This window comes from Trematosphaeria pertusa (assembly GCF_010094035.1).
Source record: "Trematosphaeria pertusa strain CBS 122368 unplaced genomic scaffold BU26scaffold_9, whole genome shotgun sequence".
NCBI lineage: Eukaryota > Fungi > Ascomycota > Dothideomycetes > Pleosporales > Trematosphaeriaceae > Trematosphaeria > Trematosphaeria pertusa.
The window spans coordinates 1,402,793-1,425,357 of NW_022987220.1; the positions used below are offsets into that span (position 1 = coordinate 1,402,793).

The 22,565-nt window shown below is 56.0% G+C and overlaps 13 protein-coding genes across 13 annotated transcripts; 9 read left to right on the plus strand and 4 right to left on the minus strand.

Annotated features, from left to right (window-relative positions):
* Positions 1 to 435: 435 nt before the first annotated feature.
* On the plus strand, positions 436 to 2,280 carry BU26DRAFT_566514 (amidase signature enzyme; the record flags this gene model as incomplete). Its single annotated transcript, XM_033833541.1, has 3 exons — positions 436 to 473; positions 529 to 932; positions 980 to 2,280. 3 exons carry the CDS (start codon positions 436 to 438, stop codon positions 2,278 to 2,280), a joined length of 1,743 nt encoding a protein of 580 aa, XP_033682553.1.
* Positions 2,281 to 2,344: 64 nt separating this feature from the next.
* BU26DRAFT_349416 (uncharacterized protein) lies at positions 2,345 to 2,946 on the minus strand. Its single transcript, XM_033822435.1, has one exon. It carries the CDS (start codon positions 2,714 to 2,716, stop codon positions 2,408 to 2,410), a length of 309 nt encoding a protein of 102 aa, XP_033682554.1. The 5' UTR covers positions 2,717 to 2,946; the 3' UTR covers positions 2,345 to 2,407.
* Positions 2,947 to 3,175: 229 nt separating this feature from the next.
* On the plus strand, positions 3,176 to 3,758 carry BU26DRAFT_532116 (uncharacterized protein; the record flags this gene model as incomplete). Its single annotated transcript, XM_033831078.1, has 3 exons — positions 3,176 to 3,261; positions 3,366 to 3,493; positions 3,547 to 3,758. 3 exons carry the CDS (start codon positions 3,176 to 3,178, stop codon positions 3,756 to 3,758), a joined length of 426 nt encoding a protein of 141 aa, XP_033682555.1.
* A 169-nt stretch (positions 3,759 to 3,927) lies between these two features.
* On the minus strand, positions 3,928 to 5,268 carry BU26DRAFT_520670 (methionine sulfoxide reductase A). The gene is made up of 3 exons (XM_033829339.1): positions 4,604 to 5,268; positions 4,262 to 4,552; positions 3,928 to 4,211 (listed from the first exon to the last, which is right to left on the minus strand). Exons 1-3 carry the CDS (start codon positions 4,803 to 4,805, stop codon positions 4,150 to 4,152), a joined length of 555 nt encoding a protein of 184 aa, XP_033682556.1. The 5' UTR covers positions 4,806 to 5,268; the 3' UTR covers positions 3,928 to 4,149.
* A 1,713-nt stretch (positions 5,269 to 6,981) lies between these two features.
* On the plus strand, positions 6,982 to 8,063 carry BU26DRAFT_349510 (uncharacterized protein). The gene is made up of 3 exons (XM_033822436.1): positions 6,982 to 7,235; positions 7,284 to 7,583; positions 7,665 to 8,063. The coding sequence occupies exons 1-3, from the start codon at positions 7,143 to 7,145 to the stop codon at positions 7,899 to 7,901; spliced, it is 630 nt and encodes a 209-aa protein (XP_033682557.1). The 5' UTR covers positions 6,982 to 7,142; the 3' UTR covers positions 7,902 to 8,063.
* Positions 8,064 to 8,858: 795 nt separating this feature from the next.
* BU26DRAFT_429310 (kinesin family protein-like protein) lies at positions 8,859 to 12,008 on the plus strand (the record flags this gene model as incomplete). The annotated part of the gene is made up of 4 exons (XM_033823827.1): positions 8,859 to 9,055; positions 9,111 to 9,347; positions 9,402 to 9,636; positions 9,687 to 12,008. 4 exons carry the CDS (start codon positions 8,859 to 8,861, stop codon positions 12,006 to 12,008), a joined length of 2,991 nt encoding a protein of 996 aa, XP_033682558.1.
* A 768-nt stretch (positions 12,009 to 12,776) lies between these two features.
* BU26DRAFT_532120 (GroES-like protein) lies at positions 12,777 to 13,951 on the plus strand (the record flags this gene model as incomplete). The annotated part of the gene is made up of 3 exons (XM_033831079.1): positions 12,777 to 12,901; positions 12,983 to 13,194; positions 13,263 to 13,951. 3 exons carry the CDS (start codon positions 12,777 to 12,779, stop codon positions 13,949 to 13,951), a joined length of 1,026 nt encoding a protein of 341 aa, XP_033682559.1.
* A 120-nt stretch (positions 13,952 to 14,071) lies between these two features.
* Positions 14,072 to 15,086, minus strand: BU26DRAFT_349567 (uncharacterized protein). The gene has a single exon (XM_033822437.1). The coding sequence runs from the start codon at positions 14,849 to 14,851 to the stop codon at positions 14,243 to 14,245; it is 609 nt and encodes a 202-aa protein (XP_033682560.1). The 5' UTR covers positions 14,852 to 15,086; the 3' UTR covers positions 14,072 to 14,242.
* A 61-nt stretch (positions 15,087 to 15,147) lies between these two features.
* Positions 15,148 to 16,487, plus strand: BU26DRAFT_520675 (uncharacterized protein). The gene has a single exon (XM_033829340.1). It carries the CDS (start codon positions 15,369 to 15,371, stop codon positions 16,101 to 16,103), a length of 735 nt encoding a protein of 244 aa, XP_033682561.1. The 5' UTR covers positions 15,148 to 15,368; the 3' UTR covers positions 16,104 to 16,487.
* BU26DRAFT_349660 (uncharacterized protein) lies at positions 16,392 to 17,475 on the plus strand. The gene is made up of 2 exons (XM_033822440.1): positions 16,392 to 16,926; positions 17,030 to 17,475. The coding sequence occupies exons 1-2, from the start codon at positions 16,679 to 16,681 to the stop codon at positions 17,385 to 17,387; spliced, it is 606 nt and encodes a 201-aa protein (XP_033682562.1). The 5' UTR covers positions 16,392 to 16,678; the 3' UTR covers positions 17,388 to 17,475.
* Positions 17,476 to 17,782: 307 nt separating this feature from the next.
* On the plus strand, positions 17,783 to 18,412 carry BU26DRAFT_349694 (uncharacterized protein). Its single transcript, XM_033822441.1, has 3 exons — positions 17,783 to 18,036; positions 18,134 to 18,242; positions 18,290 to 18,412. Exons 1-3 carry the CDS (start codon positions 17,952 to 17,954, stop codon positions 18,366 to 18,368), a joined length of 273 nt encoding a protein of 90 aa, XP_033682563.1. The 5' UTR covers positions 17,783 to 17,951; the 3' UTR covers positions 18,369 to 18,412.
* A 319-nt stretch (positions 18,413 to 18,731) lies between these two features.
* BU26DRAFT_349655 (uncharacterized protein) lies at positions 18,732 to 19,441 on the minus strand. Its single transcript, XM_033822438.1, has one exon. It carries the CDS (start codon positions 19,223 to 19,225, stop codon positions 18,869 to 18,871), a length of 357 nt encoding a protein of 118 aa, XP_033682564.1. The 5' UTR covers positions 19,226 to 19,441; the 3' UTR covers positions 18,732 to 18,868.
* BU26DRAFT_349656 (uncharacterized protein) lies at positions 19,442 to 22,048 on the plus strand. Its single transcript, XM_033822439.1, has 2 exons — positions 19,442 to 19,983; positions 20,041 to 22,048. Exons 1-2 carry the CDS (start codon positions 19,658 to 19,660, stop codon positions 21,872 to 21,874), a joined length of 2,160 nt encoding a protein of 719 aa, XP_033682565.1. The 5' UTR covers positions 19,442 to 19,657; the 3' UTR covers positions 21,875 to 22,048.
* Positions 22,049 to 22,565: the final 517 nt, after the last annotated feature.

A 22,565-nucleotide genomic window follows, 5' to 3' on the forward strand; every position in this document is an offset into this window, starting at 1 on the left:
GACCGAGGGTAGTGCGAGTATGAGCCGTTGGTGTTGTTGCAGCAAAGAAGGCCGGCGGTGAAACGCCGTGCACTGGTCCGTCGCGGGATTGATGTGTTTGCTGAAGGCATATACCCTCAGCATTCAACAGCAACCTCTCTCTATGGAGCAGCAAAGGGAAGAGAAAGAGAACGGAGCATGCCCAGGTGGGAAAGCTGGGTTCGGTACAGGTTGCGGAGTACTCGGAGTACTTCTGGCCTAGATATCGCGGCTCGATCAGGCAGGTGCAGCCGACGACCCCACGCCTCCCGAGGTTTGTTTGGGCCGGAGATATGCGCTCTCACAACCAGCTTCCGACGATATGACTGCTGCGTCCTGCTGCGGGGACTCCTCAGCGTCCTCTTTCTGGACGTGTGATACTCCAATCTCTCCTCCTCTCCCTTCTGGATAGCCAAGATGGGTCTCGTGGAGTACCGACAGCACAGGCGCGACTGGTAACCACCTTCCAACCCCGCTCGCACCTCAAGCGAAAAGCTGACCTTATCGCAGCCAGCGCAAGCAGGCCGAACGCGCCTCCAAGATCGCGACACTACCCCAGCCGTACCTCTACCCGCTCTCGCCGCAAGAGCGCACGATCCTCGGCAAGCCAATCCAAGAGCTCGTCCAAGATGTCCACAAGCAGATCACCAGTCCAGTGGACATCCTTCGCGCATACGGAAAGGTAGCCCTTGAGGCACAGAAGAAGACCAATTGCTTGACAGAGATACTGTTCCCGGAGGCGGAGGAGTGGGCGAAGAACGAGATCAATCTGGAGGGCCCTCTGGCGGGCATACCTGTGTCGCTGAAAGACTCGATTCAAGTCAAGGGCTTTGATATCAGCGTCGGTTATTCACGTAACACCGGGAAGCCGTACGCTGAGGATGGGCCTATGGTGAAGCTACTGAAGGAGGCTGGTAAGCTATCTGAAGGTCGAAAATGTGACACTGGCTGATTGTGCTAGGTGCTGTACCCTTCGTCAAGACGAACCTCCCGACCACCCTTCTATCCTTCGAGTCCACGAACGATGTGTGGGGCCGGTGCACCAACCCTCATAACAGCAAGTACTCGCCCGGAGGATCTACGGGAGGAGAATCAGCTCTGCTGGCATTTGGCGGAAGCCGCATTGGCATTGGCTCGGATGTTGCCGGTTCAGTCCGAGTTCCTGCTCACTTCTCCGGTTGCTATTCAATACGGTGCTCAACTGGTCGGTGGCCTAAAATGGGCATGAATACTAGCATGCCCGGACAGGAAGCTATTCCTAGCGTTTTCAGTCCTATGGCGCGGACATTGAATGACTTGACCTACTTCACCCGAAGCCTGATTCAGATGAAACCCTGGAGATACGACTACACCGTACATCCGCTCGAGTGGAGAGAAAACATGGAGACCGAGTACAAGGAGAAAAGGCAGCTTCGAGTCGGCGTCTTGCGAACGGATGGAGTTGTAGATCCCTCTCCAGCCTGTGCTCGCGCGTTAGACAAAGTAGCATCGGCCCTAACCGCTGAAGGGCACGACGTCTACGACATCACCCCGCCATCCCCATACGAAGCTCTCTACCTAGCATCCCAGCTCCTCCTCAGCGACGGCGGCAAGACATTTCTGTCCTTTTTCCGCACCGGCGAGTGGAACGACCCTGGAGCGGCCCAGATGGTCTCCTACATGCGACTTCCGCGACCGATCAAGTACCTTTACTACCTGTGGGTGAAATACATCAAGCGCGACAGTATTTGGGCTGGCCTCTTACGAGACTGGCATCCGAAGACGGCACTCGAATACTGGCAATTGGCTGGCAAGCGTGAGGCATACAAGGATAAGTTCTTTAGGTGGTGGAATGACGAAGGGAAGATGGACGTTTTGATTGCGCCGCCCAATGCTACTCCTGCTGTCCCGCATGATGGGATGCACGATGCGGTGAGCAGCTGCGGGTACACATTTTTGTTCAATCTTGTAAGCACCTTCAGCTCCAATGGCGATACCCAACTGACGATAGCGAAGTTGGACTATTCGGCTGGTATCATCCCGGTAACCCACGTCGACCCACTATTAGATCAACTTCCGCCTACATTCAATTTCAAGAAGCTGAATGGCGTCGCCAAGGGAGCGTACAAGCACTACGATGCCGATAAGATGGCAGGACTACCCGTTGGCGTGCAAGTCGTTGGCCGTCGTTTAGAAGAAGAGAAGGTACTTGCGGTCATGGAGCGGATCGAGGATGCGCTCGATAAGCACGGCGGGCGATATCAGTTGCTGGAGGTGGACTGAGTGATGTAGAGCTTGCCAGAGAGCTTGTGCCGGGTGAAGATCTAGCGACAGCTATGATGAGGAATCCGAGAGCGTGATTAGTATCTGGTGATCGTGTATATAGGCGCCGGAAATACCAGAAGAAAGCTCATGCAATTCTTCCTCCTGAACCGCATTGAGCTTCAACATCCCCAATCGTGTCCGCAATCGCACTACGCGCCCCTTCCTGGGAATATCCCAACTCTCCCGGTCCGCACTCTTCCTCACCAAACACGGCACCCGCACACTTTCTCCGCCTCATCAAGCCCCTTCGCGGATCCGCACTCCAGCACCTGCAGCTCGGAAGCTCTAGCCCCACCATCGTCATCCGCTTGCCCCAATTCGGCGCCCAAGCTCCCCAGCTACCCCACCAAACCCACCCGGCACGACGTGACCTGAAAGAGGGCAAAATGTTCATCGACGAAAAGACCAATTGGATATCCTGATGTGGAAATGCGATCCATTGGGTTTTGAGACGGGGCTCACGACCTTTGTGAACGGAAACAGCGAATAAGGAAGACGAACGGTGCTGGAACCGCGGGATGGGCGGGCTCAACACATAGAGAATCGACGTATTTATCGGATAGATTGGCTGGGAAAGATGACGGCGCGCACGTCATGCCGGCCGGCCGCCGCTGAGCGAGAGGGGTCATATCGGATGCATGTATGTACTAGGTACCCGCTGGAATGGGTTCGCGCCTTTAGAGCAGCCCCCGAGGAAATTGGTGGAGCCCGAGAGGAGGAGGGGGGAGAATGCGGCAGGCTATATAAGCTACCCACCCGTGGCTGCTGAGGACCTTGATGTCTGCTTTCTAACCGCTTGGATCGACTGATAGTAATCGCTTTTGGAAATTGAAGGCTTGATTTGACGAACGAGATGACGAGCTTCGACGCACACTGCCATTGCGGTCAGACGGAGTGGACGGCGAAGCTGGAGCCGGAGCAGCAGGGGCATATTCTTTGGTAAACCTCCCCTTTTGACTCGCTGGCGCGTTTTGTTGCCGATTGGTATATGGGGAGCTTGGGGGAGGTTTCCAATTGGATGAATGGTTGCTGATTTGGGACAGCCATTGCGATACTTGCAAGTACCTCTCCGGGTCGACCTTCACCCTCAACCAAATCATTCCTACGTCCTCCCTGAACATCACGAAGGGCGCGTCTAAGCTTGGCAAATACACCTACTACGGCGAGTCTGGTACGTCTCCTCTTCTCCCCTCTACCTCAATCCTCGCTAACGCTCGGAACCAGGCAAGGGCGTCCACTGCTACTTCTGCCCCAACTGCACCTCGCACGTGTACCACCAGCAGGAAGTCATGGGCCCGGACAAGATTGTCCTGCGGACGGGCTTGCTCACCGAGGGCATTAAGAACTTCAAGCCGGCGGCGGAAATCTTTGGCAAGGCGAAGTTGCCGTGGGAGAAGGAGGTCGCGCAGACGTTTGATACTATGCCTCCATCGTAAGCCCGTTCCCCTTACCGTTGAGAGGAAGACTGGCGCGGACGGCCGAAGGGGATGAGTAAAGGTTATTTGTGTATTGGTACGATGTAGGGATGATACATAGGATGGCTTGGAAATGGTCATTGGCTGATTCTTCATCTGTATTTAGAGACGAGAAAGCAAAACTGTAAAGTCATCGATGTTGGTCCTCCATCAGCGGGTTCGTCGGTCGTATTCGTGTTATACCTCGGGGTCGAGATTAGCAGCGTTGACGCACCGAAGATATGTCACCTGGGCAAGAAGTGTTGTGTAGTTTTGTAGATATGAGCTAGTGCTCATGTTGTGACCATTCGTACATCTCCGTCATTCATTCGTACATAGCGTCGACAATTATCCACCCTCTCGCTCCATGCACTCAATCCGTCAGTGGAGGGAACTTCCGCAAGAAGTGACTAGGGCACTCGTATCCAGCCGGATCTGTTATGAATTAGCACGTATCCCTTCTCGCACCCCAGGAAGCCACTCACTCTTATCCAAATACAATTGATGGTACGCCTCCGCGTCCCACCACTCTCCCGCAGGCAGCACCTCCGTCACCACGCCGCCCTTCCACCACTGCTTGTTCACCTTCTCCGTGACATCCCTCGCAATCTTCTCCTGCTCCTCATTATGATAAAAGATCGCGCTGCGGTACTGCGAGCCAGCGTCCGGGCCCTGGCGGTTCGCCGTCGTGGGGTCGTGCATCTTGTAGAAAAATTCGAGGAGGCTGCGGTAGGACACTTTTTCGGGGTCGTAGACTACTTGGAGGGCTTCGGCGTCTGTATCGCATTGTTAGTAGCGTTTGACGTGAGGGAACGGAGGGTCCGTACGTCCTGTGCGCCCACTGCATACTGCCCGGTAGCTGGGGTTCTTCATGTCGCTGCCGATGTATCCTACCCGCGCATCCAGCAGGCCTTTATTCGCAAAGGCTTTCCTGTACATGTGCTCGACGCCCCAGAAGCATCCAGCTGCCACCGTCGCGGTCTGCGCGCCCGCCGGAACGTTCATCGGAGTCGCAGGTGCGGAGTTCATCGAGAATTGGCGAATGAATCGTGAGAGAAAGGACATAGAGAGGTAGAAGACGGAAATGAGAAAGAATGCAGTGAAGAGCGTCAGATTGGTATGCTTTGGAGGTGTTTGATGCGCGTTTGAAGGGTATTTTGACGCTGTTTTATGTACAATGGGTATTTGAGATTCGACTGACGCAATTGACTAATCGCCACGGGTGGCGCAGGCTGGTTTCCTCTTTAGGCAGTGTGATTCCGAATCTCTACCTCATCGGCCATGTTCTTTTCGCTGCTGCGCCAGCTGCGCGTACTTCCTTTTGAGAAGATTGCGGATAAGCGTACTGTATGGAGTTGGCGAAATAGCATTGGAAGCTTTCGTCTCCACAGAACTTGGACGAAGAGACTGCGCCACGTGTGTCACCCCTCTTTCCTCCTACGGCAGCTGGATTCCGCATCGTCCACCTCGAAACGTTTCCATCACCTTTCCATCCCGTCCACGCTTCTCTGGCATTCTCCAGCGGGTGCCCGTTCTGCCTTTCTCGAAGGAAGCTCGCCCGAGTGAAAACGTGGAGCTTCAAGTGCAGCCTCGCGCAAAGCCACCTTTGTTTATCCGGCTCGAACGGACACCAGCCCCGTTGGTCATCTCGAACGACCGTCGACCTGATCTCATCGCGTTTCTCGGAGGTGCTCGCTGACCCTGAATGCTGTCCTTCTCTTCTTTCTCTTCGGCCGACGTAGTGAGGATTCTGCTTCTGCACCGTGCTGCAGATACGGCGACTTCGACTTGGACTTGGTGCAAACTGTCCTTTTCAATCTTCCAGCCGACGTCTCGTCCTCGTATCCCCTCCTGTCTCTGTTCCATATTCGTCCCTCTTGATTCCTTCTGGATGTTCTCCGAGGTCAACTTCCTCGCACAGCTTCACGACTTTGCGTTGCCAAGCCGCTGTTCGGCATGCGGCGCTCGTCGCGCCTTCGTGACGGCGTGTGTGTAATCAATATTCAATCTATCGCACCCAAGTTCTCGACATCGGTTGGATCACCAGCGTTCGTCGGCTGGCAAAGACCCGGCCTGGAATCGCCGCGAGGCCTTTGGTACGTCGCCATCCCAAGTCGCAGGATACACCCGAACTTTCTCTGGCCCAGAAACGGGCTGCAGCCCAAGCTGTTATTTTTATCCTGCGTCTTCAGATCCACAGAGTGCCCTTGCAGGTTCGAGTTCTCGCTAAGGTTGTTTGTACGGGCTCTTAACAGCGGTGGACTGACAAGCATTAATTTAAGGTTAATCTACAGATCAATTTCTGCATCCCGTTTCGAGATCCACGACATGGGAAGCTCAAACGGCCACGCTCATCTCTTTTCTTCGACTGAACCAGAATCCTATTTTCAGCACTCGCTACCATCACAATATACAACTGCATCACCATACGAGAGACATAGATGAGGCTTCCTGAGTTTGTGGAGCCGCTCTAGCTCCTTCCTCTTCGCTTCCGCCCGCCATCCTGTCCAGATGTTCTATTTCAGGATCAACGTCCCAGGATTGTATATTCGTTCAATTCCACCTCAATATACAGTCACCGTGCTGACCTCTCGACACCTCAAACTCGAACGACAAGCGAACCCGCGGGACAAAGTCGGCGCAAGTAACGAGTGATCTGGAGTCATCTGATACATCGATGGCGATGGCTTGGAAAGAATTCAACCTTCAAGCTTCGTATTTGATATTGTAGCCCACGTCGACCCGCTCAAACGTAGACGTTAGAGCACCGAAAAAGCTTCAAACATCCGGATTTCCTGGTCGATAGATGGTAAACGAGTACGCCGCCCGCAGTGCAGTTACCTTGAGCCGGGATCTGGCACTTTCTTGACCGGGACAACCGATGGCAACTACCATCGTAAGGGCTTCATGCCGCATGGTTCAATGCCGGGAGACATATTTGCCAGCTGCAACTTTATCCTATTGCACACTGGAGAGATTACCCCTCAACATTGGGGATAGTCTACGACTCAGTTTGTGGAAGTATCATCATAGCTCGTGGTAAACACGAGTTCACCTGATGAGTGCAACCAGACTTTGGACCTATGAGCTTTCCCGGCCCGCCGGACCATCCGTACTGCATATTGGAAGCGTGGCTTGGCGCAAGCTATCGAGCCTAGTCGAGTGGTCGTATTGAGCGATAGGTAGTGCAGCAGCACTGGCTCTACAGACGTGGTCGAGATGCGGAGTTGCCGAGGGCCTGGTATATAACCTCGCCCATATCCCCCAGATTGATCTTCATCAAGTTGCCATTCACAGTCAACCCGGGTACTACACACTTAAGATCAGCGCTCTACATCGCTCAATCATCTATCCAACACATTCACCATGAAGTGGCTCCTCGCTCTCGCTCCCCTCATCGCGGCCAACCCGATCGGCATCTCTCCTATTGAGCTCGGTGATGCTCCCCCAGCCGGCCAGGTAAATCCTTGCAATTCTTCCTTCGAAAGTACCGGTTAACACTTTCAGGTCCAAATCCGCGGCGTCACTTATGGCGGAACTGGATGCCCTCAGGGCTCCATGAGCTCCCAGGTCTCCTCTGACAGGACCACCATGACCCTCATCTTCGATGAGTACATCGCGTCCATTGGCCCCGGCATTGCCGTCACCGAGCAGCGCAAGAACTGCCAGATCAACGTCGACCTCCAGTACCCCGGCGGCTTCCAGTACTCCGTCCTCAGCGCCGACTACCGCGGCTACGCTGCCGTCCAGAAGGGCGTCACCGGCACCCTGAAGTCTACCTACTACTTCTCCGGCCAGACTCAGCAGGTATGATCATACGCGCAGTTGCAACCCAGCAGACATGCAATTCCATATCTTCTGCAACAAAATATCCTGACGTTCTTATAGTCCAGCACCGAGTACAACTTTGTCGGCCCCGTGAACGGCGACTACCTCAAGCACGACGAGGCCGACAGCACCTCGATCGTCTGGTCGCCGTGCGGCGCCAACGGCATGCTCAACATCAACTCGCAGGTCCGCCTGACGTCGAGCAACACCTCCGCCACCGGCATGCTCACCACCGACTCCACGGATTTGAAGTTTACCCAGGTCGTGTACGTCCAGTGGCAGAAGTGCACCAAGTAAATAATCCGCGAGAGCTGATCCGGATTAAAGGAATACTGGTTTGGTTACCATGACGGAATGGAAGATTCCTTTCGGGGAGAATCTCAGGTGGAAACGCTGTTGATGGATGTCGCTTTCGCTCTTTCGGGGAGTTTTTGTAGCTATGCGGGTTGAAGGAATGATGAGTCGTGCTTGATGTATCCTCTGCCTCCTGATGAAGTGCAGTCTTCGTGATCAAGTGACGTTTGGTCCTGCGCCAAGTCATGGGAGCTACCTGGCCTGCATAACCGCCAGCCGGGTAGCTGATCATGTCATGCATCACACTGGACCACTGCATCGAGCCATATGAGCTGTACACCCATTCCCCATCATACCTCCTTCGCTAGTAGTGTTAGAAGCCCTCTTCCATTACGTATACAAAGGCGCCCCTTCCGATGTGCATTGTCGACAGCCGAATACGAGAATGGAGTCATCTGTACCAACGCTTCTGTGCTTCTAGATTCATCTCTTGATCGTCGTTCCAACCGTGCCGGGAAAGCGGAGGAGGTCGAACATATGGTTATGGACCGAGAGCGGCCTGCTTGCTGGGGAGCCACAATATTCCAGATGTAGCCCATGAACAGCGGCGGATTCAATGTCCGAACCTCAGTGCGGTAGTAAAAAGTACGAAAGACCCAAGGCCGTCAGTGACTGGGTGAGAGATGCCGTTGCTGGGGAGAGGTTTCGAGGTACGAGATGCATAACGAGGTTCTTCACGTGCGCTGGCAAGTTAGCGGGTCGCGGTTGCTAGTTTCACGCCCCTGTCTGTTTTGCGGGTCCGTGCGCGTAAACACAACTTTCCGAAGCTGGACCTCTACCATTCCGCAACTCCGCATCCTCACCCACCCTACCTTCGCTCAGGGATCCTTTCTTGCATACCATTACAGCAGCTGCGGCGGATATTCAGTCACCTTCTCCACGATTTCCTAGCGCGCAATCATGGCCGCCGATGGCGCGTCCAGCATCAACGTTACCGTCCGAGTCCGCCCGTTTACTATAAGAGAGGCGGCGCAATTGTCGAAATGCGACGATCAGACGCTGTTTCTGGGGGATGGATCGCTGGCTGCAGCGCCGACGCCCAAGTTGCATCAGAAGGGGATACGGCCTGTTCTTAAGGTCGTTGACGAGAAGTGCTTGTACGGACGCTTGACCCGCGATTTAGCTACGGGATGAAAGCTAACGTGGAGGCAGAATATTCGACCCGCCAGAAGACAATCCCGTGCAGCGCTTTTCGCGATCAGTCGTGCCGCAGGGAAAGCGAGTAAAGGACCAGACGTTTGCGTTCGATCGGGTGTTCGATGAGAATACTTCCCAGGGCGATGTTTATGAAGCTACGACAAAGCCCCTGCTGGACAGCGTGTTGGATGGGTATAATGCTACGGTATTCGCATACGGAGCGACAGGCTGTGGAAAGACACACACTATTACGTACGTCGTGGAGAAGCCAACCGTCGTGTTATTCGGGAATCTAACCGACTATAGGGGAACCTCACAACAACCTGGAATCATCTTCCTGACCATGCAGGAGCTGTTCGAGAAGATACAAGATTTGCAAGAGGAGAGGGTTACTGAGATTACGCTCTCTTACCTAGAAATCTACAATGAGACGATTCGCGATTTGCTCGTAGAGGGTGGAAGTAAAACGTCGCTGATGCTGCGAGAGGATGCGAACCAGGCGGTGTCGGTCGCAGGCCTCTCTAGCCATCGACCGCAGAACGTAAGTGAAGAAGCGCTCTCAGTCGGAAGGTATATACTTACACGTGGCAGGTCCAAGAGGTCATGGACATCATCGTGCGCGGCAACGAGTATCGTACGATGTCGCCTACCGAGGCCAATGCTACCTCATCCCGATCGCACGCCGTCCTTCAAATCAATGTGTCATCGAAAGATCGAAATGCTTCCGTCAACGAACCGCATACGATGGCCACCCTCAGCATCATCGACCTGGCAGGTAGTGAGCGTGCCAGCGCAACCAAGAACCGAGGAGAGCGCTTGATGGAAGGTGCGAACATCAACAAGTCGCTGCTTGCTTTAGGAAGCTGCATCAACGCCTTGTGCGACCCGCGAAAAAGGAACCACGTCCCATACCGAAACTCGAAGCTCACCCGGCTACTCAAGTTCTCACTCGGCGGCAATTGTAAGACTGTTATGATTGTCTGCGTAAGTCCTTCAAGCGCACATTTCGACGAGACCCAGAACACGCTGCGATACGCGAACAGGGCGAAGAACATCCAGACGAAGGTGACGAAGAACGTATTCAATGTCAATCGCCATGTGAAGGATTACCTGAAGAAGATCGACGAGCAGCGGGCAATGATCGACGAGTTGTTGAAGAGGCAAAAGGACTTTGAAGGAAGTGCATTTGTCAAGTTCCAGAAGCAGAGCGACAAGAAGGAGGGCATTATCCGCGACGCTGTCGCTCGCCTGCGACAAGCATACGCGGATTCCGAGGCAGAGCGACGGGAAAGGCTAGGAACGATGAAGACGTTGAAGCAGGCGGAGAAGCGGATCTCTCTCATCTCAGCATGGATCGCTGCGTTTGACCAGATCCAAGACACCCGTGAAAACGAAGATCTGCCCTCGCAAGTGGCCGCGATGAGGGACTCTGCTGTCGGAATTTCGGTCGAGCTCGAGCAGACCCGTCAGCACTGCCACCGGAGACTAGAACGCACACACTGGGTCAGCAAGCTGGACACTGCTCTGCAAGTCGGCCTAAGGCAACTAGGCGATGTTGACGGATCTACCGACAGCCATGAGGCGGCCAATCTTGCCCGAGAGTACGAATTGCTGAAATCCAACGCCGAACGCGAGGCCATAAGCGTCCTTTTGGAGCAGGAGAAGGGAGGTGATGCTGCGATTGTGCAGGTGCTTGTGCAAGCACATATTGAGACGGTCGCAATTCTGAACCAAATCACCCAGATGGACGAGGAGGGAGCCGTTCAGGCAGCGAGGAATGTTCTCACCAAGATCATGACCTCCTGCACAAACGCCACTTCGCAGGCCATCCGACCGGACGGTGGCCTGCCGGTTACTGAGTTCTTCGCTCCTAGGAGCAAAGGAACCCCGAAGCGTAGGAAGCCGGTAAACATCATGGGACCATCGCCAATGCGACCGCTCGCAATGCCTACACTCACAGAGGCAGCTCATCTCACGTCATCTCCAATGAAGGCGTCACCGCGACGGCGAAAGATGGGCGGGGTCAAGAAGGGCGTGCAGTTCTCGCCGAAGAAGAAGTCGCCCTCAAAAGCGAAGCGTGTGGTTCGCTGGCGAGACGATACCGAGAACGGTACCCTGGCGGAGTTCCAGAAGACACCGGAGCATATAGAGCATTTGGAGTCGACGCCTACCAACTCTTCGATCGAGATTCCTGCTGCACCCACATTCTCAGCACCCGTCCTCACGTCTGAAGGGCGGCATAATGGCTCGTCACCAATTCCGACGCCTCCGAAAGCATCCATGGACCTCAAGCGGTCGAGCCGGTTCCAGGCCGGTTTTCTGTCCAAGAAGGCGGATGGCTCCCCGGCTCCTCAGTTGACAGCCTTCTCGTCGGACTCTGATACCTCCCCGCTGCGAGAGATCGGAACCAACACAGTCCGCCCGTCGCCACTAAACATGGTTGAAACTGCTTCCTCGGACGCGACTCCAGCGGACAGCTGTAGCAGCGCTTCGGGCTCCGACGAAGAGAAGTGGACCATGGACAACTCCGATGCCCGCAAGATTGGTTCCGCTGTCAAGCGACGTTCGTCTACGACTCGAGGCTCCGTTCCGATGAGTAAGACGCATCGTCGCCGTAGCCCTACCGCGGCCACCTCATGCAGCCCTCCCAACGAGAATACCCTGTTCTCTGCTAGTGCGGCACGTCGAATGGTCAAGGGCGATCGTGATGCTGACTGGAAGAATAGCGTCCTGAGCCCGCGGACTGCGCCCATAGTCAAGGGAGCAGCTCGACGAACAACGATGGCTGTTTCGGGAGAAGAGCGGGCACGAGAGGCGGGGAGCTTGAATCGTGCGCCTATGCGGTTGACCAGCGGCTCTTCGACTGGCTCAAGAGGTAGCTTTAACCCTGCGACGAAGAGTGTTTGGCGCTGATGAGCTTTCTTTTCCTAACGGCTGACAATTTCATCAGGGCGCTGGGCTTTTTAACTTGTCTCGATCTAGTTGTTGTTTCTTCTTCCGGATATCGGCGTTTATCCGCTACAGAGCGTTGACGATGCGGCGTTCGAGCGGAGCGTTGGATAGTCCGTCTCCTTTGCAACTATCAGATCAAAACTATCATGTCTCGAAGCATTGTCGGTCGGCCGGTTGGCGTTTTTTGGTACCTCGCTTGCCTATGGCAGTTTCGTTTGGCGTTAGATGGTATGCTGAGCTAGGCATTTGGGGGTGTACTTTGTCTGCCCGTATTGCTTGTGGTGTTGATACTTTAATCGGGTAGCATATTTACTCTCGTGACCTTCATCGCCCGTCCGTCGCCTTCTCCCTCCACGATCTATTGGCTTGCGCAACTTTTCTGCACTATTACAAAGCTGTTTCGCACCCGAGCACCGTCAGGCCATCTTTGATATGCGTAAGGTGAGGGACCACGGAGTTTACTTATCCAAACACCGAATGACGCAAGGCCATGCTCGGTTAAGCCTTACCGCTTTCTCCATCTCACATCATGGTTCGAGTCGCCCGAGGAAGTGCACACATCGCGCAATTGGACGTCATTAATAATGCAGTAGATGTGGGGTAGTGTGACCAGGCTGTATAACTACCCCTCCATATGTTGCAAAAGAGCTTGGAAGGAGTTCACATATACGAACTGAAGATCTGAATTGAATTGCAGTGGTTCATACATTGCAGCAAGCAAGCAACCCCATGATGAAAGAAGCTATTGTGAGCCTGGGCCCGAAGGTCAAGATTGTGGATAGTCCGATTCCGGAACCTGGGCCCGAGCAGGTCGTTATCCAGGTGGTGGTTAGTGGGAGTAATCCTAAGGACTGGTAGGTGTATTCCCGACTTTTGTTTCCGTCTTAGAAGCCAATTCAACTTAGCCAGAGCACAAGCTGACAGTCAACCTATAGGAAAATCCCCGAATGGCTTAACGAAACGATGAACACGGGCGACGACATTGCGGGCTTCGTGCACAGCGTCGGCTCCAACGTCTGGGAGTTCAAACCTGGTGATCGCGTCGCGAGCTTTCATGAGATGCGCACGCCGGGCGGCAGTTATGCAGAGTATGCCGTGGGCTGGCAGCATACGACGTTTCATATTCCGAAGAAGACGAGCTTCGAAGGTGCGTATCTCCCCTCTGTAGCGAGGAACATAGAAGTGGGACTTGGTGCTGATAAACGGCGTGTATAGATGCAGCGACCATCCCCCTCGCCGCCATGACCGCCGCTCTCGGCCTACACATCCGCCTGGGACTCCCCATGCCCTTCATCCCAGCCGCAGAGCCCATCCCGCTCGTCATCTACGGCGGCGCCTCGGCCGTCGGCGCCTACGCCATCAAGCTCGCCTCGCACGCCGGCATCCACCCCATCATCGCCGTCGCGGGCCGCGGCATCCCCTTCGTAGAGACGCTGATCGACCGCTCCAAAGGCGACACCATCGTCGACTACCGCGGCGGCGACGCCGCCGTCGTGCAAGGCCTGAAAGACGCGCTGGGTGGCACACCGCTCCACCACGCCTTCGACGCCACCAGCGACCACAACTCGTACGTCAACATTGCGAAGGTGCTAGATCCGCAGGGGAAGATGACGCTGGTGCTTCCCGGGAAGCAGTACGAGGGCGTTCCCGAGACGGTGCAGAAGAGCATGACGAGTGTGGGCGAGGCGCATAAGGGGAATAAGGACTTTGCGTATGTGTGGTTTAGGTATATGGCACGGGGGCTGGATGAGGGCTGGTTTATGCCGCATCCGTGTGAGGTGGTGAAGGGGGGGTTGGAGGGCTTGGAGGGCGCGTTGACGAATTTGAGGGAGGGCAGGGCGAGTGCGGTTAAGTATGTTTTTAGGATTGGGGAGACGCCGGGGGTTAAGGGCGCGCAGCTGTAGGATGGGTTGGCGGTCGTCGGTTGCGTGCGGGATGGAGTGATGGCCAGTGTGTTCATGGAGCTGCGGTTTGACGCTTCGGTGTAGTAATTGGAGCACCCGGGAATGCCCGTCATTGAAAGAGTACATATTTAGGTTATGTTAACGTAAGCATATGCTCAGATGCGGCATTCCTACCTACTTCATTCTATCCCAGTATATGCCAAAGACCGAAGCCTCACAACGCCGCCCAGCCATGAGAAACGCCCGTAATGCACATCACATCTCTCCCGCCGCCCGCTCTTCACCATCAACTCATTCCTCAAACTCCCTCCCTCCCCCAACATCAATCTCATTCTCCACCCCATAGCTATCCTCAAAGCTCGCCAACGTCACATCCCACATATCCGGCTTGTCCACAGCACCACCAACCATCTCGAAATCCTCCTCCTCGCCCTGTTCTTCCCTCCCATCGCCCCGCCACCGAAACGCTAACACAGACCCATTATGCAGCCCTGCCCCCTTCGGACAATCCCTCACATTCTCCGCTCCCACAGTCCCCGTCCCTGGCTCGCTCTTCCTCGGCCTCCCCGCTTTCGCCTTCGCCTTCCCTTTACCCTTCCCGCCATTGTCGTCCTCATCTTCTAGCAGCAGCGCGTCGTATTCCCACTCCCCCAGCTGGAATCCCTTCTCCGCATTGTTGACGTCGACGGGGCGGCCGAACTGGATGTCTGACGGCGAGGCCGGGAGCGGGATGTTTTCGCCTGTGTCGGGGTCGCGTAGGCCGGTTTCTTGCAGCGCGGTGTAGAGGTGCGCTTTTATGGTTGCGAAGGTGTGTAGTGGGTCGGTGTACAGGAGGACGGTTGTCTTGCGTGATTTCAGGCGGAGGGTCCAGGTTTGTGGGGTGGGGAAGGGGGAGGTCATGGTTGGGAGGTGGGAGGGTGTTAGGTAGGTGGGAGGTTTGAGAGGAGGTGAGTTATGACGTTGGCGCGTTCTCAATGGGTTTGAACGCGTCGAAAGTGCTCTTGGGAGGGAGGGAGTGGGACGTTAGAGAAGTGCAGAGCTGGAGAACGCGTTGAGTGGAGAAAAAGCTTAGGCAGCCGCGCGCGGGGTTCAACATAGAAAAGAAGAGGGCCGCTGTCGAATCGGAAAGCATCCTAGTTCCGAACTCTTGGCACCTTTTGAAGCTTTCCTCGTGTGATCGAAGCTTAAGCTCCCCTCCTCATCCACGCTGCACTTCATCAGTGCACAGCCAGTTCGGCCAATTTCCTTCAATTGCCTTCCTGGCCTATCTATCTAGTCGAAGCCCTCTGTCGCCGGCACCTTCTTACCCAAGCCGCACACGTCACAACCCCTTCAACCGCTCCCCGCACCACCTCACAGGGCTCCACCCAGCATCAATTGCTCTCTCGAAAAGCGTCCTTCACGCACATACCCCACAATGGCCACCCCAACAATCGACCTACCTCCAGACCCACCATCCAACGAACCCACCGACGCCCCGCCGTCCCCAGCCCCCCAGCCCGCCCACAACCCCCACCGCCTAGGCATGCCCTTCGACCGACGCCTCCTCCTCGCAGCCTTCACCTCCTTCACCGTCGGCACAACTTTGGGCTACACCACAACCGCACGCCTCGCCGCGCTGCGCTTCCGCGCCGAAAACGCGCACCGCCTGCCCGTCTCCAACCCGGGCTGGTACCTGTACCACAAGTCGAAGAACTACTACAAGCTACAACAAGGCATCCCGGCTGGCTTACGTTCGGGCGCGTATCTCGCGGCGTGGAGCGGCGTGTTCTTCGTGCTCGAGGAGAGCTTGGATGTGTTCCGCGGCACGTGGCGCGCGGGGCGCACGCTGGCGGAGATGGAGGGCGTGGACGAGCTGGATTTAAGGCGCGTGGATCGCGGGGTGGAGGGGAGTAGGGATTTTTGGAGTAGTGCGGTCGCGGGTATGGTGACGGGGGGTTTGTGGAGTGTGTGGAGTGGGTTTCCGATGGTTACGGCCGCCAGGACGATTCGGTTGGGGTTGTTGGCCGGGTTGGGGTATGGGGTTGCGCAGGATGGGTTGGTGTGGGTGAGGGGGAGGATGGGAGGGTATGGGGAGGGGGAGGAGAGTTGGGTGAATAAGGGGGCGAGGAATAGGAAGAATGAGGAGAGCAGAATGGATGCGGAAGAGTAGGGAGCAGCGAGGAAATGAGGTCGAGTTGAGAGATCTCAGCTCTCCACTCTTAGGGAAATCTAAAATGGCACTTGAGGCTTACAGAACTAGGTATAGCACTACAGTGTGCCCAGCGTTACTATGCTGGGCGGAGAGTAGGAGAAATGACCCGCGCCCTGCGAGAAACTTCGTGGAGATCGTAGCGCAAGCTATGCGCTGGGGATTGGCTTCTATTACACTGGGGGGGCGACGCCTTCAACCGTCGCAAGGGCACCGTAGCCGGAAGCCGTATGAAGCATCACAGATACCAAGGCGATACGCGATATGATTGGTTGCGTACCTGAGAGCAAGTGCGTAGTGAATAGCCATACCCATACCTACATACCAACAGTTCAATGCCACGCCTACACCTCCCACTACCAGCACTACGTACTCGATGCTCTGCCCCCACCACGTGACCATTCCGCACCACCCTCCCCAGTCACGCACCATCTCCCGACCGCCGTCTACGAATCACCGCAGCCGGGGCATTCGAGCATCACACCACTCTTGGGCTTCGGCGATGCTATTCGCCGGGCCCGTGTAGCGCGAGGGGTATGTCTCTTGAGATCTCGCGATCTTTGTCATGCCCCGCCTTTGAGCGAAGGGTCTCGCGAACGGCAGAACACGGTCATGCGAGCTGCGGTCATAGCTCCCCACTCCTCATAAAGCGGCTTGCAGCTGCCCCCCCCAAGCACTCCGCAAAGCCCATTGCTACAGCTCTGAATACCGATCAAGCATCTGCGACAACACTCGAAAGCTTACCAGAAGCAACAAATCCTGCGATACCAACCAACATGACGAGGTGAGTCGGCTCGCCTGCTTCGCGTCCTCTGTCCGGCCGGCTTTCTGGATCAGGAAGCGAGGTATCCCAGTGGAGATGCGGGAGAAGCTGACAGGCAATGCAGTAAAGGAGACTGGGACTTCCAGCTGTCGAGCTCAAAAATCGAGCCTCTTGAGTCGCCGACAAAGCACCACTTCCCTCGTGACCGCCGCGGCTCCATTGGCGAGGACTTCGATGTCGAACACACGCACATTGCGCCGCTCGACAGCCCGATCAAAGGCAAGTCCACGCATCCCATCTCTACTCTTTCGCATACGCTGGCTGTGGCTGACCGGCATGACAGAGCACCCTCACCCCGACTTCCCGAACCCCGACTTCCCCATCCACGAGGACCCTCATCATGCGCAGAAAGAGATGAGCAAGAAAAAGCCGTCAAAAGAGCAATTAAAGGAGGAGTCAAAGTGAAAGGGAAACGAGGGTGAAGGGAGAGGGAATGATGCTATGAACTGACAAATTGATACCTGGGTCACCAGACGTTCTGGGCGGAACGTGGTGTGGGGTTATGGAGTTCTGGGAAGGAACCTCTGATTTACTTGTAATTTGAATCAACTTACTGCACCTCTTCGTTACTCTTGAATTTTCTGGATATCAATGTGCCTATCGCTTACTGAATGACAGGAAGGCATGGAGATTTAGTCGATGCCAGTTGGAAATGAGCATCGAACATCCGTGTAGATCGAGGTCGCGGCTAGTCCCAGCACGCAGCCAGTGTTTGAAACGTCGTCTGTGCATGCAGCACTCGTAGAGAGCCTGATGGCAGCGAGGCGCCTTCGTGGCAGATATCTCTTCCGCAAATGCAGCCCCGCGGCGAAGATTCAGGCGTGTTGGTGGGGTGAAAACTGCTGGTATTGAGAAGCAAGGCAACCCCGCCAGGCTCATACGTCGAGTCTCATGCTGCGACAGAGGATCCGAGAGCTGACGGTTTGCCCCGCACGGTACCTTTGTATGAAAACCTGACAGGTGGCTGTAGGGATCCATCTTGGTTCATGCGATGCAAAGACCCAAAAAGCAAGCCGAGCGCAATTCCGAACGGCGAGGCAGGGGAAATATGGAGAAGACGCAAAACTTGGCGTGAGTTTGAACGGCTTGGAAGTGAGAATGTACTTGGAGAAGTTGTAATCGACACTGCTAGCGGCCCTATTTTAGCGCAGCTGACGACGACTTGTAGCAGGTCCACGGCGTAGACAGCAGCATGCCAGCCACAGTCCGTACCGTCCGTTACAAGATGCGAAAGCTGTGATCAGGAAGATGCGGACGTGGAAACAGAGGCTTGTCTCGTGAGTGTGGGGATTCCACCGTCTAACGTGAGCTGGAATTGAGATAGATTGTTATGCATCGCGAGTGACGTCAAATCTTCCGGCGAACTTGAAGATGCTCGGAGCGGCAGACGGACGTTTCAATAATGCGGGACCCCCTTGGAAACTGATTGTTGACGATGCGGGAGCATGGGGCGCTATTGAAGCATGCCAGCGTACCATTCGTGGGCGAGGGGCGTCGAACTGTGGGAACTGAGTATTGATGATGTCGCGACGACGAGCACGCGGAAGGGAGGAAGCCGATGATAAACTTTTTTTGCAAGAGTGACGGCCAAGCAGTCAGGCCGTGGTGGTGCTGGCAACGTCGCTGCATATCTCGTGAGGTCGTATTTTTAGGGCCGGAGGAGGCAATGCAATCTCATGCAATGTGTCCCACCAAAGGCCGCCCGCGGGCCAGCCGGCTAGAACCAATCGAAGGGCCGGAGAAGGGGTCAGGCCGCTACTCGATTATCGCGCACCGAGCTTGCCACTTCGTTACGCTGACTGAGCAGGCGAGGCACCACTAGAGGCGCGGAGGCGGATGGTGGTACGGTAAAATTGATGCGAACCAGCAGGGGGTCCGGTGGGTGGCAGGATGGGAGAAACGGTCAGGGGTCGCGGAGCCTCGTCACCTTCTGGAAACGGACAGCCGGCGGGCTCATCGACGTCAAGAGTGTGCATTGTCGGCGCGAGAGTGATGGGACGATGCCGCCTTTGCAACGGCTGCTCAAAAGTGTTGCGACAGAGCGTGTGTGCGGCGGCGGAGGGTTGCCCGGGTGGTGCTGATGCTGCAGCGGGGGGAGGGCTAGGCCAGAGTGAGCTGTGATGGCTGGGCGCGCTCTCCCCAAGACAGCGCAAAACTCGGCGCGATAACGCTGCCAGACGCCTGCGCACCCATTGCGACGCCCGCCTGCCAGAATCTCGCCGCTGCACTGGAGCGACACGGCGCCCCTAGCTGCTCGCATCCGTACGTCGTTCGCCTGAGCCGATTGACGGCGCCCGTCGCGCTGCAAAAAATTCGTTTATATTACAACGTTAGCGCACTCGGCAGCAACGAGCGCGCCGCTAGTCCCTCCTGGGCCCAACCCTTATCCTCCCGCCGGCCGCCCATCCCTCCCTCTTCCAACCCACGGCATTCTGCCCTCAGTCGCGTCCTCGGGACTCCTGTCGCTCGTTACATTCCCTCGTCGTTGCCTCTGCATTCACCACCACCGCTCCCTCGCCCATCCCCCCCCCGCTGCGGCCGTGTACACGCCAGGCCGCACTCACATAATCCAGCCAGCCTCAGCCCCAACTCCGTGAGCAGCGCCCCTTCAGCAGCCCCCTCGCCGCAGATGCAGACATAAGCCGCGCTCCCAAGCCAGACAAGACACGCACACGCACACGCACCACCCGCCATGTCGTCGCGCTTCAATCTCAACCCGCGCAAGATGTTCATACGGACGCGCTTCAACTACGAGAAGCTGCCTGGCGCCGACAGCCAGAGCTCCTCCCCCCTGCCGCTCTTCACCAGCAAGTCGTGGTCCAAGTCGTACCGCAACCACACATGGGCAAACCGCCTGCAGCGTCCGCGCATGTCCTTCGCGCGCCTTGTCATGCTCGTCGTGACCGCCGTGCTGCTGGTCTCGATGCTGGGCACGGGCATCTACAGGAAGCACAGATGGAACGCCCAGCAGCGAAAGGGCGAGGACCGCAAGCTGTACCACTGGGAGCACTACCCGCGGTAAGCATGCACGAATTGGTGCCAGCACCATGGCATAGCTGACAATAATTCCCTCAGGTTACGCGGGCTGTTCAATGGCGTGCGCACCCTGGTGCCCTACGCCGACTGGGTCTCCGAGCAGAACTACGTCAAGTACTCTCAGAGCCCCAACCCGGAGGACAACATCAAGCCTAAGTGGCCGCCCATGTCCAAGGAGCACAAGGAGCCGCCGCTCGACCCCGTGCCCTTCAATCCCTACCCCGACTACACCAGCGTCGAGTACCTCAAGACCCACGCCCCAGTCGAGACGTGCTACCTTGACGCCGAGGACAAGCTCGATCTGCCTGACATCTATGCCTACCCCGGCATTCCCCAGAACCAGACTGCCCCCTTCTTTGGCTCCTACGAAGAGCTCGGCATAAACGAAAAGGTCTGCTTCGACCGCTTCGGTCGCTTCGGCCCCTATGGCTACTCCTACTCGCGCGACCAGGGTGGCTTCGACCTGGCCGCAAAGTCAGAGAAGGCCGGCGCAGACAAGATCTGGAGCTGGGAGAAGAAGATCGACTACCGCCACGTGAACTGGGGCAAGGCCCAGAAGCGATGCTATGAGAAGAACAAGGCTCGCTTCCAGAAGAACGACACGACTGCCAGTGAGAACACCCAGCCCGCCAAGAAGAAGGTCCCTCGTCACGCCTACATCCTCCGCACCTGGACTGGTTACAAGTACAGCGACTACCAGATCCTGACCATCCGCGCCATGATCAATGAGCTCGCTCTCAAGTCGGGCGGCGAATACGACGTCCACTTCCTGCTCCACGTCAAAGATGACAGCATTCCCATCTGGTCTTCGGAAGAAGTTTACCAGAAGACGATCCAGGACAACCTCCCCGAGGAGTTCTGGGGCATGGCGACCCTGTGGTCTGAGCAGCAGATGCGGATGTACTACCCGGAACCCTTCCCCAACAACGTCTACAATCACGCCAAGGCTCCCGTACATTCCGTCTATCGTAGCGCTCACTTTGCGATGCAATGGTTTGCCCAGGCGCGTCCCGAGTACGACTTCTACTGGAATTGGGAGATGGATCTCCGCCTCACCGGCCACTACTACGAGTTCAACACTAAGATTGGTGACTGGGCCCGGAGGCAGCCACGCAAGGGCCTTTGGGAACGCTCGTCTCGCTACTACATCCCCGAGCTTCACGGATCCTGGAAGAACTTCACCGAGATGGTCGAAGAGGAGATGTACAACAGCGACGAGAAGCCCGTCTGGGGTCCGCCCCAGTTTGAGAACACGGGCATGCTTCCGAGCCCGCCTGAGGTTAAGCATTCGAGGACATATCTTGCCGACCAGTACGAGTGGGGTGTCGGCGAAGACGCCGATCTAATCACCTTCAATCCCATCTTTGACCCGGCCAAGACGAATTGGGTCTTTCGCGATGATGTTTCTGGCTATGACCTCGAGCTTCCGGAGCCACCCCGCCGCTGCGCTATCATAACCGTCTCGCGCCTGTCGAAGCGCTTGCTCGATCTCATGCACCGCGAAACCTATCTGATGAAGCACCACATGTTCCCGGAGATGTGGCCACCTTCGGTTGCCTTCCACCACGGGCTGAAGGCTGTCTATGCCCCGCACGCGGTCTACTTCGACCACAACTGGCCGCTCGAGGCAATTGACGGCACCTTCAACCACCCGCCCAAGCCAACAGACAGTGTCTTCGGCTGGGGCGAGCACAACCAGCTGGGCAACAGCTTCTACTACAACGCTGGCTTCTCTTCGGAGCTGTGGCGGCGATGGCTAGGAGGGAAAGAGTTCGACCAGGGCGGGCCCGCAGAAGAGGAGGCTGGCACCGGCCGACTCTGCCTCCGCCCGACACTCTTCCACCCGATCAAGCACGAGAACCTGGCTGATTGACTTCCCTTCTATCTCCGATGCGCCCTTTTAATCGTCGTGTTCTTTTTCGTTTCTCTCTGGCGCCACGTTGAGCGTTATAGACTTGACACTTCAACCTTTTAAACACCAGCACTTTTGGCATACTCAGCGTTGTTACCATTCCCCTGTGCTTTCGTCCACCATTGTCTACCATCATCGGGCGGCGTTTTACGGCGTTTACGAGGTTGAGCTGAGTCGGAGTTCTTGAACCGCATTGTACATTTTCTGCCTCTTTCACTTTTTCTTGTCGTTTCTATCAGCGTATACCTTTTGGCCTCATCAGTCACGAGCAAGGACACAAAAAAGTCGGGGGAGATGTAATTAGCCGTTATGGCGACGCCTCATTCCTTTGGAGAGCACACACCACACGGAGCAACAACACGTATCGGCCGGCGCAACCTTTTTGGATGGATTGATGGAGGGATCTATGCCTCCAGCCCTTTTTTGGAAAGTTGGGGGGTTGGCACGTTCGAGAGAGCTGGAGGGTTGATCCCGAGCGAGCGAGGAACGTCATGGCGCATGGCAGATATGTGTAAATGATGGGAGTCTTGCTCTCGACGCTGGTTGTAGATTATGATATCAGGCCAGGTAATAATATAGATACACCTTCTACTTCTTGTCTTCGCGATGTATCCTGTGGTGATTTTCACCTGATTCTCACGTCCAGCAGCAG